The sequence below is a fragment of the Rousettus aegyptiacus genome, unplaced genomic scaffold (genome assembly GCF_014176215.1).
Source record: "Rousettus aegyptiacus isolate mRouAeg1 unplaced genomic scaffold, mRouAeg1.p scaffold_m13_p_6, whole genome shotgun sequence".
Lineage (NCBI taxonomy): Eukaryota > Metazoa > Chordata > Mammalia > Chiroptera > Pteropodidae > Rousettus > Rousettus aegyptiacus.
Genome location: NW_023416309.1, coordinates 85894642 through 85908890, shown reverse-complemented (window position 1 = coordinate 85908890; position 14249 = coordinate 85894642). Strand labels below are relative to the sequence as shown.

The window sequence follows — 14249 nt, the reverse complement described above, 5'->3', positions numbered from 1 at the left end:
TGAGGGTTGAAGACACACACTCATGAGTTTTCTGCCTAGTGCCCTTTGGTGCCCAGAGTTAGCATTCATATCCATTTAGTAGCTAAATTAATAAGAGAATCTAAAACTTCCCCGTCAAAGTAGCCTGAGGTGATCTCTGAAAATGGATTATTATTCACTTGACCCAGAAAACTCCACAAAATCATGCAAACCAAGAGGTTCAAACCTTCATGCTCCCTTTCAGAACACCACTAAAACTCAAGCCATCATGGGTACGTGTATCCGAAAAGTCGCCAAGTCCCTGAAAGCTGTTACTTTGCAGGAGGCTGTACCACTGTGTCATGACGAGTGCTGTCCTTTTGCCAGTGCTGAAAGCTCCCCTGCTCAGAGGAGAGCAAGTGAGTGGCTGAGCATGGGCTGAAATGACAGTGACTCCTACAAATGTGGTTTATTTCAATAAAATGTGAAAAGAATACATTTGACTGAAGCTCCTTGCCCATCAGGGCATATGTCCATCGAATTCTCAATGAGACAAGTGAAGGCTGCTTTGTGAATGAGGTGAATAGACAATATGGCAATCCCAGCTCAAGCAAATCTCGGTCAATACATCATTTATACTCCTCCTGCCTCAGTAACCTTGCATGTGTAATGGGCTGTGGGAATATCCGATTGCTCATGTTCTGTGGCTCTGTCTTCTCCATATGAAAAATCCCTGTCCAGGGTTAGACCTAAAGTGAGGCGCTCTGGGGATTGGGGAATAGGCATTACAGGGTTGTAGAGAGGAAAGAGATTCATTTAATGTGTAGTAATTTGGTGAAGCGGGGAAAGGAGCACGAGTGTGACCCAAACCACCTCTGAAGAAATGCCAGGGCCAGCACAGGCTAGAAACGGGGCAAGTAGGGAGTGCGGGACTTAATACCAGCTGTGGTGTGTGGAATTTTATTTATTGCAGTAAAGTGTAGAGGAATAATCTGGTCAACGATGAACTCAATTCTTACTTGGGTAAACAGATACTAGGAAGAGCGGATGCTTCTTCCTGGACTGGAAGTTGTTCCTTTTCCCGCCCTTCTCTGATGGTGCCAAACACTTGTACCTTGTACCAGGGCAGCCTGGCTGAGGCTCTGGAGCTCCCGGGGGCAGTCAGCCGCACAGTGCCCATCTGTGCTAACAGGTCCCAAAGAAGGGGAAGTGGAGCTCTTGTGTGTGAACTATAGGGTTAAGGCTCAAAAAATGTCTTAGTGGCTTCCTCGTTGGCCATTGGTGACAAATGCAATTAGCTGCACTGTAGGAACCAGATGCTTGGCCAGCCCTGATTACCTGCCACTCTTGCTTTAGGAATAGCAATGGGGGGATCAGTAAGCTCTCTCCTTGAATAAACTAGTTGTTGAAAACAAACTCTCCACCACCCATGAGAGGCCCGTCACTGGCCAGGGAGGGACCAGTGAGCCTGGAAGACAGCAGCACCATGACAGATAATCTTAAGGTCACGTGGATTCTGTGTTCCTGGAAGCCCCCCCCCCACACCGGGGAAGGCCAGGTCCTGGTGCTGAGAGCACGGATGTCACCAGGGTTCCTTTCAGCAGCTGTGGGGAGACCTGCTGCCCCAGTTGCCTGTGTACATTTCAGGCAGGGACCAGACGTAAAGGGAGTAGGACTGTCAGCTGCTAGGGGAGTTGCCCTGGAAATGGAGATAAGTGACTCTAGGCACTGTTAACCTCTTGTAACTATCAAAGCTCCAGGCTGAATAGTTACAACCTTCCAAGTCCTAAAGAGGGAGACTATCCGGTCCACTCTCCCTATGGCATGAGTAACTAACTACTTTCCGTCAGCGACAGGACAGTTCCCCCTGGCTCCTCCTGTCAACTCAGGCTATAGCACAGCCTGTGGGACCCCTGGAAGAAGACAGGGGCCTCCCACACACTGGGTGCACTAGCTAGTGGAGTAGTGACATGCAGGGTAGTGGCAGGGCACCTTTCCATTTGTTTTAATTAAGAGAACTGAACTCAAGGTCGAGGCCTCTAAATGTACAACAGTGACTTGGTCTATTTCTCTGCTTCTCGGATTATGGTTTTGTCCTCACCGATGAGTTCCCATGGAGCCTGCAGATTTTGTGCTCTAATTTTTCTTCATAAATAGGTAGCGTGGTGTGAATAAACAGAGTGATTCCTCTCCAGTGCCTAGTGTGTGCCAGGCTGAATGAGGAGGTAAAGAAATAACGGACTCGAGGATTCCTCCTCTCCCAGACCTGGTGTGAGGCCTGGGGCCTCAGCCCCAGCCCTCCTCTGCTGCCTGTGGCTGCAGGCTCATGGGGCCAGGGCCAAGGGAGGGCTGCTGACTGCCCGGCAGCAACGTACATTCTCAGGCTGGGACTGGGGGGACAGCCCTCCTCTTGTGTAGTAAGACCTCATGGTACGTGCTGTACCCTTCATTGCCTTATCAGGTCTGTGCAGGGAGAGAGGACCGCTTTCACAGTCAGGGAAATAAATACTGAACATATGTGACCGGTGGGCTGGAGCAAGAGCTTTGTGATTCTAGATCCCAGTATGTCATGCATAACCTGAAAGCATTCGAGGGGAAGCAAAATGCCACTTTGAGTCCAGTGCGAGGTCTCCCATGCCTTCTCGTTACAGTGGTGTCAGTTGTGAAAGGCCGTTCTGCCCCTTTTCTCTGCAGCCAGGGCAGGGGGACAGGAAGCTCTTCCTATGTCGAAGGGGACTCCATCGTGGAGAGGATCCGCACGACTTCTGCTTGCTGGGTAGGCGAGATGTGCTGGGTCATGTAGACGACGGAGTCCATGGCGACCTCCGGATTGGCCTGTACCAAACTAGGGGCAGAGGCGGGGTGAGATTTGAGATGGTGAAAAAAAGGGAGAGGCAGCAGTGTCTAGATTAGGGTCGTTTAAGAAATGTCCAATAAACATGCTAACGGCACCACCTCACCTGATTTGTTTTCCTCCATGAAAAATGGCCCCAGCTAGACAGTAGGCACAAGATAAACCTGAAACATTCTCCTATGTCAAAAAGTAAGGAAGTAGAAAAAAATCAAAACTGATGGAGGTATGTCACAAAGATAGCGGAGCTAGCATGAGGATGCTCCCTACTAGTTAAAACTGGGACGTTTTGAGCATCCAAATAAATATATTAAAGATTATTGAAAAAAATATAAATTCATCACTCTGTACCAATAATGAATACATAAATGAGTGGAAGAGGAGAGAGGACTTTTGCTCCCAGTGGAATGGGAGTGGCGACTATGCAGGACGTGCTGGTGTTTGGAAAGCTCTAGTTTTTGTAACCTCACTGTAAAGACTGGATCAGGCAAGTATCATCCACAGATGCTAAATCTAGGTGGCAATTCTGCTGAAGATCAGGATGTTTATATGGCCTTAACGTGTCTCCCCACAGACTGCTTGCTGGGTACAAGGGGGAAAATCTATAATTATACAGTGGATAAACTGAATACTATCTTGACCATGTGATCAAAACAGGAGGGGCAGATGACACTGTCTCTCTGGCTCCAGCGCCCTGTGAAGGCCACGTCATCATGCATGTGCTGTTCTGGCTGAGACTGTAGAACCTGCATCTCATCATGAGGAAACATCCGACAAACTCAAAACGAACAGTTCTACAGAGGGTGGACTGATGAGAGCAAGCATCCTCATGAATGGTAAAGCAAATGGGGCAAAATGTAAATAACAAGTACTTCCGGGTACAAATTTGTTCTTTGTACTGTCTTTAGTTTTGCACAAACAGTTTTAGTTTTGGGTAAAATGTTTCCAAATAAGACGTTTTAAAAACATGTTCCCAGCAGTCTCCACCCCACCTACCCCCCATCCCATGGGGAAGACCATGACTCTAGAAGAACACAGCTACCTCCTGGCGTAGTTCCCCACAAAACTACCGGGCAACTGGCTTTCCTCACAGACTCATTCATCCAGTTGGAGCATCTGTCTTGGGAGGTGCTGGTGGGGGGCATAGTGAACTTAAGCCTTCATCCAGCTGAGATGATTACTAAGTGCCCCTGGGGATCAGAAGCTGAGAAAGAACTGTGCTTCAGGGCTCTGTTTACATCTGTGTCAAACTACAGTGGTCTCAAGCAGAGACTATGAAGATTATAAGGCATCGTCATCTCAAGGTTTGTTCTTAAGTCTTTTGTCCCAAAGAGGTGAGCCCCACTGCTCCGAGAGGAGCCCCCACTGCGGGCCTCACCTGCGGATCTGCTTGAGGACGTAGTCTCTGCTGATGTATTTGATGTTTTCCTCTATCACCGAGCGAGCGCCGTCTTCCTCTGTCAGCTGTTTCTCCAGCCACTCCACCAGATCCTTGTTGTTGTCCCAAACGTAGGCCTGCCAACAGATGAGTCCTGGTCAAACATCAGGGGCCCGGCCAGATACCCTGACAGCTCGACAGCTGAAAAATTCACTCCAAAATCTTGCTTAATGTTTCTCCATTACTGTTGGGATTGGAGGAGGAGGAGAAAACAGGCCTCAAGACAGGAGCTGTCTCACCCTCCAGAGGCATCAGTGCTCAACACTCTGACTCCGGGCTTGGCACTCTAGGTCTCTACCTATTCCACAAAGGCAAAGAGAATTTAATCACCTGGCAGATTTGAGAAAAATAGTTAGAAGCCCACATCGTTTAGTAAAGTGCTAACTGAGAGGGAAAGGTTGTTTGTTTGGTGATTCAAAATGAAACGTGCGGCTTTTTGAGGAACCGAGACAATTCTTAAAACGTACTTCTCTTGTCCCAGGCAGGCCCGGCAGGTGAGCCGCCTGGGCGTGACAGTGTCCTGAGGTAGAGCCCACTGTCCTTCGACAAGGTGCCGCGGGGCACTGATGTGAGGGAAGCCTTGCCAGTAGGGGACAGCCACCAGGCCAGAAACCCATTTTACTTTCGATGGGAGTATTCAAAAAGGTGAAGAAGTCTGTAACCCTGAAAGTCTCAACAAACCACCTCTTGCCTCCTTTTTTTCAAGATCATTTAGCTGAGTATTTCCTAGGTAGTTGACTACATAATAATTCAGGAGTGTGTTAGAAACCTAATAGCCTTCTCCTTGCTCTCTTCTCCTCTCATTTTCTTTACAAATCATTTAGGAATCGTTTTGTTAATGGTTTCCGGAAAACCAAGTACCACCATTAGGGCTCATTCATATTTATGTCATTTTGTTTGGGTAATTAAACACAAAGCTCGTCATTTAAAGGTGCGCTATCCTTCTCTGTTATCACTAACGAAGTCAAAGTCAGAATGACAATGAGTTTGGCGCTGTAATTTAATAGGTGGGTGCATTAGGGGCTCTCAGAGATGTGTCTCAGGAAACTTGTGCCCATCATAGCTGTGACGCCAGGGCCCACAAGGCACAGAGAAAACGTTTTCATCACACCCTTCCCGAGGCATCATACAGTAAGAAACAGCACTGCATCGTTTTCTAACTTCTATTTCATGTCTTTAAAAATAATGGTTTCTTTTCAGACTCTCACTTATCCATCTCTAAATTAGGTGGCGAGTTAGCTGTGACTGGTTATTATGTAATTGACTTCCACATTCCTAACAGTTCTTAAGGAGTCCTTCACAGTTGAAGGATTAAGGAGCTCCAGGATTAAGGATCAGCAATGTGCCTTTTCTAGCTCTTTGTCCAGTTCCTTTTCTGCTCCCAAATGTGCCCATCTCTGTAATCACTGATAAAAAGATCAGCTCTCCTAGTCAAGGTGGTGTGGCTAAGATGGTGCGAAGCTGTGCCAGCCTCCCCCTCCTCTCTGGGCCTAGGTCAGGACGGCTGACTTCTGAGGCTTAACGCAGGGCAGTGTTTTATTTTGGATGAGGTGCCCATCAATCTACTGCCAAGGGTGGTGGTGGTGATGCTGTCTTAGCTCTTGTATTCAAGCTCCCGTATACACCACAGATGTGGATACACCCAGGCTCTGACGTCTTCATCCCCATCACCAGTAATTTAGACTTCTCCATGGCTTGAGGACTTCTGACCATGCCCTACTTACGAAGCGCTGGAGGTGGGAAAACCTAAAACAATGACTGCTGCTTGGGTTTCAATATGGAAAAAAAAACTAGATTTACCCAAGAATCCCAAAGCCTTTCGTTTAGGAGAATATTTAATACTCTTATTAATCATTTTTAATCCGTTTGCTTTTAATTAAGAAACAGCATGATGCTTTCCTATCAACATATGCCAGGGAGCAGATTAATTGTGGCTTAAGATAACTTGCCTTGATTGGTGTAATGTATTAGCTAACGAGATGCCTGCTTCTAACGATGCTCAGACTCTGTACTGGAAAGCCAGCTACCCTCTAGAGAAAACTCTTCTGCCTTCCCCTCCTGCAGCCACAGACTATGCTAGGTGTTTAATTTAAACATTAAAAAAGTTCCTGGCCAGGATTAGAGCAACACATTCCAAGTTTTAGGACTGTCACTCTTCAAAGTCTCCCTTTTGAAAATGCCCTTCTCAGAAAGACCGGCTGTTCACTTCAGGTTCAGCAACTGGATGGCAACCCAAGAGCTGAGCCCCGGTGAAGTTTAGATCACACTGCATGAAAAGGCAAGGGGGTGGCAGATCCAAGGCAGTTGCGTTTTTAGTAAGAACAAACGTGAGCACTCACAATGCCACAGACCTGGGTTTGGTATACTGTTGTGAGCTAACTCCCCATCCCACCACTAGAAAAGGAAGGCTCCCTTCCTCTGGCTTAGGGGGTCTATAGTTTCTTGTCTGCTCTCTTTTAGGACACAGTTGTAAGACTCCTCACTCCAGCCATCAGAAGGACAAGGCAACCCTATTCCCAGAGAAAATAAAAGCCATTATCATTTCCCTCAAAATTATGAAAACGTGGCTTATTATTCCTAGTGTCCCAGTGTGGATTTTAAACCAGTGAACTATAGGGCTGCTAATCGCATCACAGGCCTGGGCCCATATGTCACCTGCCTGACACTCATCCCAATCAGAATATTTTAATACTGATAAAATATTGATAATTGAACATCCCAACAGTGGCCTTACAGTAATGTTCAGGAGACATTTTCTCTCTTGGCGTCAGCAGATAATATCTCTGGTACTACTCAGCCTCACTAATTGTGTGTAGTAATTACTCTATCTTACAAAATCTAAATGACCTGTTTGGAAAGTTTCATTTCTAACATATTGGATAGCTGTTAAGCCCTCCTAACACAATGGTCCAGCAGGGCCAGGGAGTGATTGGGGCACAGACTGATGGGCGTGAGCCCTAATTACCATGCTCTATAGATAACTCACCTTGTGAGCTGCCTGGAGACACCTCCAGCAATATGATATTTTTCTGAGGCTTTAGAGTACAACAGCAAATAGCCATGTGGGCTAGGGACTCCTGAGAGCCACTCCAATCTTGGCCTCAGGCCCACAGGGGCCAAGTGGTACTTTTCAGGTTCTGCCTCACCTCCTGCCTCCCTAGCCCTAAATCAGAAGTTTGGTGTATGAGACCTGTCCATGGGTAACTTGAGGTCAGGCTTTGGGGACAGTGGAAATCAAATGACCACATCATCCATGCTTTTTCCTCTATCGTCCTCACAAAAGTTGCCACTTAACCTTTCATCTCATTTGTGAATCTAGAATAAGAGCGATCGGGTAACCATCTGGACAAACAGGACGTTTTATGGCATCCTAGGTTGTGAATAAATTAGAGAAAGCCAAATCAAAGAACAGTTACTGAGACTCTGCTCATGGAACCAACCCCCTTCCTGCCAAGACCGTTAAGTTAGACATCTTTAACCCTTAGTCTAACATGCTGTGCTGAGAGGAGGAAACCGGCATACTTGGTTACCAAGTGCCGGGCGCTGCATGCAATACTATGTCATTTAAATCTCACTGAGCCCTGTGAAATGAACGTCATCCCCACTTACCCATGAGAAACATAGGCTTAAATAATCTGTCCACACTAGTAACTGGCAAAACTGGGATCCAAAAAATCTATAAGATTCTAAAACCCATGTTTTTCTCACTGCTCCATGCAGAGTTCTAATCTCAATTTCTACTACTGCGGGTGGGGGTTGAAAAACCTCAAACTGTGGATCTAGGAATTAGGAGAGAAAACACGCCCATGAAACAAATGCGTACCCCATGTTTTTACAATCCAGTTTAAACCTAAATTCTTCTTCTTTTTTTTTTTTCAGGGAGCTGTAGGGATGCCTTGCTTCTGCCTGCACTAAAACTAGGAACTATAAAGCCTACTATTTCCTACAATAGGACTGTCCCGGGGGCTCAAAGATAATCCCATAACTTACGGTAGCGGATTCCTCTAAGGAAAACAAAAGAAGTACATTGCTCAGTTATGTAATGTCACAGTTGTCTTCAAGTTTTCTGTCCCAGAATCTTTTTTTTTTTTTTTTTTTTTTCAGGATTAAGATTAAGAAAAACAAATTCTCTGGGGAAAAGAGAGCACACAGCATGGCTAGTAGATGCCTATCACTAAATGTGTTTTCCTACCAGTAGCCACAATAAAGATTAGAGGGTCACTTCTTGGTGCAAAGCCGGGGTCTAGACTCAGCCAGTCTTTGCCCTTGAGAGACAGAGCACACACTATCTATCACCGTTTGAGGGACCAACAAAAAGCAATGGTTTTTAAGGCGTTAAGCCCAAACACGGAGCGGATTCTATGTCAGCCCTTCTGCGACGGCAGAGGTGGCTTTTGAACATTGCAACACTTTCTTCTCTCAAGGGCACTGCAGATTTTATCACCCGCCCCGCACTAAACTAGGTCCTGCTGAGCCTGCAGAATATGGAAGGAGGTTTCAAAGCCACATCATAGGATCACCCGCCCTTCCTCTCCTCGGCTGTCCTGGCCTGAGAGCTCGGGGAAAGCTGTCTTTTGTACAAGAGGGCACAGGAAACGGCCTCAGTTCTTGGGTTTAGTTGGCTCCCAGTACCTCAGGCAGCCTCTTCCTGAGCCGAGGGGCTGGGATGTCCTCAGCACTTGATTTCCAGCCAGGAAATCTACGTACACACAATCAACTGTTCTTTCCATAGGTAAGAGATGGCAATGAACTACTTCTCCAGACATGCCGTCCCCTGGGAGCAGGACGCGATGGAGCAACTGAAGGGTCTATCCACTCACTTCATGCTCGGAGGGAAACCGTCCCTCCTCCTCATCCTGTGCCTACTGAGGCCGCGCACGTCCATTAGTGACTAATGTGGCAGGAAGGCGGTGCGGCCTCTCCTGGCCACACGCACACTCCATTTACCTAGCCGGCCACTCTGAACTGCAGAACAACCTCTCATTTTACACTCGCATGACTTTCAATGCCAACGTCCACTAGAAGCTGCCAGGAGCCACTGACGAAATTGTCTCACTCAATTATGATACCACAGACTGACCTTAACCTGAACCAAATGTCACATAAGGCTGCACTCCCCTGTTGCACATCTGAAATATTTACCCAAAGAAGCTTTTCAGTCGTAAAGAAATGGGTAGAGTTAACACAAAGGTGAATCTCAGAAGTACCCTGATTCACTGACTTTAAAACTGACAGCAAATCTTGGAGTTCCTTCCTGAGAACATTCGGCAGACTTCAGGCAGTGCTTTCCAAGAAGAGGCTGGAGTACTCGCCACCCAGCCCTCCAACTATATTTCTAACATACACTACCGGTATTCTGACGAAATGTTTATATGATGTATATATGATTTACGTTTAATCCATATACTACTAATAAAGGTTAATTTCCTTTCCTTAATAAAAATAAATAGAAACAAAAGTTCCAACTTCTCCTCCTCCAGTGGCCTGTCTTGTGCAACCCATGATTCCAGGGGCAATAGCTGGGTGCCTGGCCGTCCTGGCCTCAGACTCGCCCAAGCTCCGGCTCTGGGACAAGAACATTAGGGACACCGCCTCAGCAGGGTCACTGCTCCGAGGCATCACCTCTCTGTGAGATCACCCCCAGAATATACCAGAATCAGAGCTCCCATTTCCTTTCAGCTCAGGTTTGAAATTAGAAGACCTCTAGCTGTGGTCATGGCGCCTACTGCCTGGATTTCCATCGCCTCCTATCAGGCTTCTTGCTCCTGCCTCCTCCAGTTCCACCCTCCATACAGCCCTCCGAGCAGTCCTCCTACAACACAAACCAGACATCTCTCTGCTGCTTAAAATGCCTCAGTGGCTTCCCACAGCACCAAGGACCAAGTCCAAGCCCCTCAACACCGCTTCCACGGCCTTGCACAATCCCAGTCTCTGGGCCGTCCTGAAATAGCCACGATGCATGTCACTCTTGCTGTCAGGCCTTAGAACATGCTGTTTCTTCTGCCTGGAACATTCCTCCTACACCCCCCAATCTAACCTCTTTCTCTCGTTCATTTCTACTTTGTTTTTAGGTCTTTGCTGAGACATCACTTCTAGAAGTCTTCCCAGACTCCCCTCTCCGTTCCCAAAGAGTGGGTCAGGTGTCCTTTCTCTGCGCCCTGTGATGTCCTGGGTTTGCCATGTGTGCTGTGTGTCACTATTATATGCAGCCTCTTGACAAACCTGTCTCTCCCTCTAGATGGTGAGCTGTGTGTGGACAAGAACAACATCTGCCTTTCACTGCCATGTCCCCAGGGCCTAATGCAGTGTCTGGTATGTAGTGAGTATTCAAACAGGTTTGCTGAGTGATAGAATGAGCTGCAAAAAAATGCCCTCTACCTCTTCTAACAAGCCATCACGACATGTTACTGTGGGGGAGGAAACAGGGCTTAGGCCTATGTGCTCCCCCCACCCCCCACTCCCGCCCATAGGGGCCTGGAGGTTCCAAGACGACAAGCCTGCAATCCTCAGGTGGGGGTGAGGAGCGCAGCGTGAGGGCTGCTCTGAGGACACCCACTTACCTTCACCGTTCCTTCTACCTCCACAAACCAGCGCCTTAACATGGCCTGGATCTGGCCATCAGTCAGCTCGGGGTTGGCATTGTGGATTTTCTTCTTGACCAGCTCCTCCAGCAGGAGACGCCGCAGCCGCCAGTAGAAGAAGGTACGGGATGTTTTCCAGTCCAGGATGTCCTATACACAGATAAGAAATCAACTCAGATACCCCAGCCCCAGAGATCTACTTTCCAGCAAGCCCCTCAGAGACTCAAGGGCTGGCCCGAGCTCCCCGCACCTGCGGATGTCTCCCCAGTTTGGAATGCAGCCCCTACACCCTGCTGACCACAGGACCTGGCAGCGCGATGGGCGTGGCTACTGGAAACCCCACTCATGGTGGGGATATTCTGTGGAAGGGACTGTGAATTCCCATATAACAAGGTGAGGAACTGGCTTTGGGCTGATGGCTCAAACTTGCGTGCAAATCAACTGTGAGTCAGCTGCTGCTGGAACCCTGACGCTGTAGTGACTCAAGCCCGGGAACCACCTAGGCAGCTCTCCCCAGTGGAGTCAGATGTAACTCAGTTTCCTACCAGTAAAATGGAGGAGACAACCTATATCATAAATTGAGGACGATAGTGGATATAGAGAAAGGGAAAAGTCTCTCCAAAAAAATTCAAAACAGATTGATCTGCACAAGCTGTTTCGACCCAGCCCTAATGGCTCCCTGCTTGTGAGCCTGTGTGCATGAGACACACTTGCTTGCCCGTGGGTCTCTGACAAGTCAGGAGAAGTGGCAACCACTGTACTTACGTTAATAACACCCTTCTCCTGCATCCGGCCTGGTGTGTCGTGCAAGTCAGCGAACTGCACGGCTATCTGGTGGTAAATGGGAATGAGGAACTCCTCCCGCTCCTTCAGCTTGCCCTCCAGCTCCTTCCGCTCAGCCGCGCTTAGCTCTGGGGTGCCTGCAATTAAACACAGCTGCCCGTCACACTCTGTGGTGACCAGACCCTTTGCTCAGAAGTAGCCACAGTCACGGGAAGCTCGAAATCACACCCTCCCTCTGTGACCTGCTCTCCACTGTCTTTATCACCTCTTTGCTAAGTAACAAGACTCTGAGATGCCAGACCTGTCTTGCCATGGGGAACCCACAGGGCCTCCTTTCCCCGTGGAGGTCACAGCGATGAAAGCAGCCATGGCCTCTCTTCAGGCCTCTCCCTGATCAGGTGCACACCACCACCTGGAGGCCTGTGTGTGTCATCGTCTCACTGACAGCCGGCACCTCCTTTCCTGCGAAGGACACGGTGCCCGTGCCCGTGTCCTGCGGACCAGCGTCAGAGCGGCTGGTCGACCAGCGTGCGGCACGTGGCGGGAGAGCCCCGCCTGTGCTTCCGGGCACAGACCCGCGGCTCCCCTTTGCGCATGTCCACACCAGTGTCCCACCCCACTCGATAAGGGTCTGAATGACTCCTAAAGTCGCCAGCTCTTTTACTCCACTGCTTCTCACCCCAGGTTTACACTCTCTCAATCTGAAATTAGAATCCAATTCTGATAGAGCCAGATCTGTGTGACCTGTGCCCGCTCAGTGGATTAGCCAGCTCCCTAGCCTCCTGCCGGGCTGTTTGCTGACATAGGCAACCCCGGACCACAGTTAACAAAGACATTCTAGTTCTTGGGCTAAGAGAGAAGGAAAGAGGTGGGAAAAAAAAAAAAAAAAAAAGGGCAGTCCGCCAACCTCATTTGGATCACTGAGCTTATAAAGCACATAGTAGCCTTCACTCAACAGACAGGAGACTTTGGAATTCCTTATAACAGCGCTTCCCCCACTCCGACAATAGTGTCCCAGCAGAGGTGCTGCTATTTGTTTTTATTCCTAATTACTCTCAGAATGGGACCTGTGATCAATACTGGAAATTTAGTTGCCTGCCTAGTAAGGAGGAGTAAGTCTAGCAATAGGCGATGGCCCTCGCTGTTATGGACAACCTGAAGTGCTTTGTCGCCAAAGCTGACAAGTACGTGACCACGGGTGACTAGATGCAGAAGAGAAAGGTCTTTTTCAGACATGTCTTTCTGGGAACAGGCCTTGCTTTTTATGCCACTATGAATCGTATGCCATAAACAGCCTTGGGCTGCTGAGTGGGCCATAAGTACTGTATACAAACACATGCTAATGGAACAGGGATGTAACTATAGCACCTGGCTTCATTTTTATGAGGTTTTTGGATGTCCAACTCTACCTCTTCTTTTTAAAAACTCATCATTACTTTAAAACGGAAGAGTGCTGAAGGCTATCTTTTTTTGGGCTGTTGCATACAAGGTAATTGCTGACTTATCACTTTGGGCCCCTGAACCTCAGCCGCCTGCTTTCCAAATCAGGAAAACAACCTGCCGGCACTGGCCCCACGCTATGGGATGAGATGAAGGCCCATTCGCTCTAATGTGGATCTGCCTGGAGAACCGATGGGAGGAGGGCCGACTTCTTTCTTCTGATGAGGCTGTCTCAGTTATAACATCCTTGACAGGGAAGCAAACGTTTTTCCTTCTCCGGTAAAAGGAACTAAGGCTCCTTGGAGAAATGGTTGATTCCAGGGCTGAGGCAGGGAAAATATAAAATGAGCCCAGAACATAACTGTCACAGAGAGCAAGGAAGCACTCAAGAAATGATTGGGACGTGGTGAACGGGCACCACAGGAGCCAGTCGGAAGGTGTCCCACTGGCCAATCCGGGAAAATTTGAGCAGCACATTTATAAAAAAAATAATATATATATATATATTTATTTATTATCAGACAGATTATTTATGGAATAAAAGAAGCACCTGTGAGTCCATCCTGATATAAATAATTAAATGGGGGAGAAGGGAAGGGAAAGCTCTCCCTTCTGGCAGAGTAACAATTAATAGATGTTGAAGGAACGATGGAATTTGAATATCACCATTTTACAAACACCACATTAATTGGTTCTGCCCAGAATTATCAATGGATACTAAAACTAGCAGGTGAGAGTTGGATGAGGAGCAGGATAGTTACAGTTTCAAAGTATCTCCTTAAAAATGACTCATTAATTACGAAGGGGAAAATGGCACTTTTATAGTGGATTAACCTAGTGAACAAAACCTTAAACAAGTTACCATTACCAGGAACAGGAAAAACTGATGTGTGCTTCCTGATACAATGTGTCGAGAAAGACGTAATATCACTTTTGCGATATTCTTGCCCAAAGTGCAGCTTGACTTTAACTATGGGGAAATATAAGACAAGCCCCAATTGAGGACCATGTTACATAAAAAGTGGCCTGTATTCTTCAAAACGTCAAGATCATGAAAGACAAGGAAAGGCCAAAGAATCATTCCAAATTAAAGTAGACTAAAAACGCTTGACAACAAATTGTAATGTGTAATCTGGGATTAGCTCTCAAAACAAAACAAAACAAAACAAAACAAAAAAACAAACTACAAAGGACATTA

General features: G+C 47.5%; 1 protein-coding gene across 8 annotated transcripts in view; it reads right to left on the bottom strand.

The window, feature by feature from the left end:
• Positions 1-402: 402 nt before the first annotated feature.
• ACACA (acetyl-CoA carboxylase alpha) overlaps positions 403-14249 on the bottom strand; it is a 253317-nt gene continuing 239470 nt past the window's right edge. For 7 of the 8 annotated variants that reach the window (XM_036223376.1, XM_036223382.1, XM_036223379.1 and 4 more), the window contains 4 exons: positions 11594-11748; positions 10808-10978; positions 4188-4324; positions 2680-2803 (listed from right to left, as the gene is read on the bottom strand). In XM_036223376.1, the coding sequence (XP_036079269.1) occupies positions 2680-2803; positions 4188-4324; positions 10808-10978; positions 11594-11748 (587 nt within the window). Of the gene's footprint in view, positions 2804-4187; positions 4325-10807; positions 10979-11593; positions 11749-14249 lie in introns of all 8 variants that reach the window. The other variant, XM_036223375.1, reaches the window with a different exon arrangement.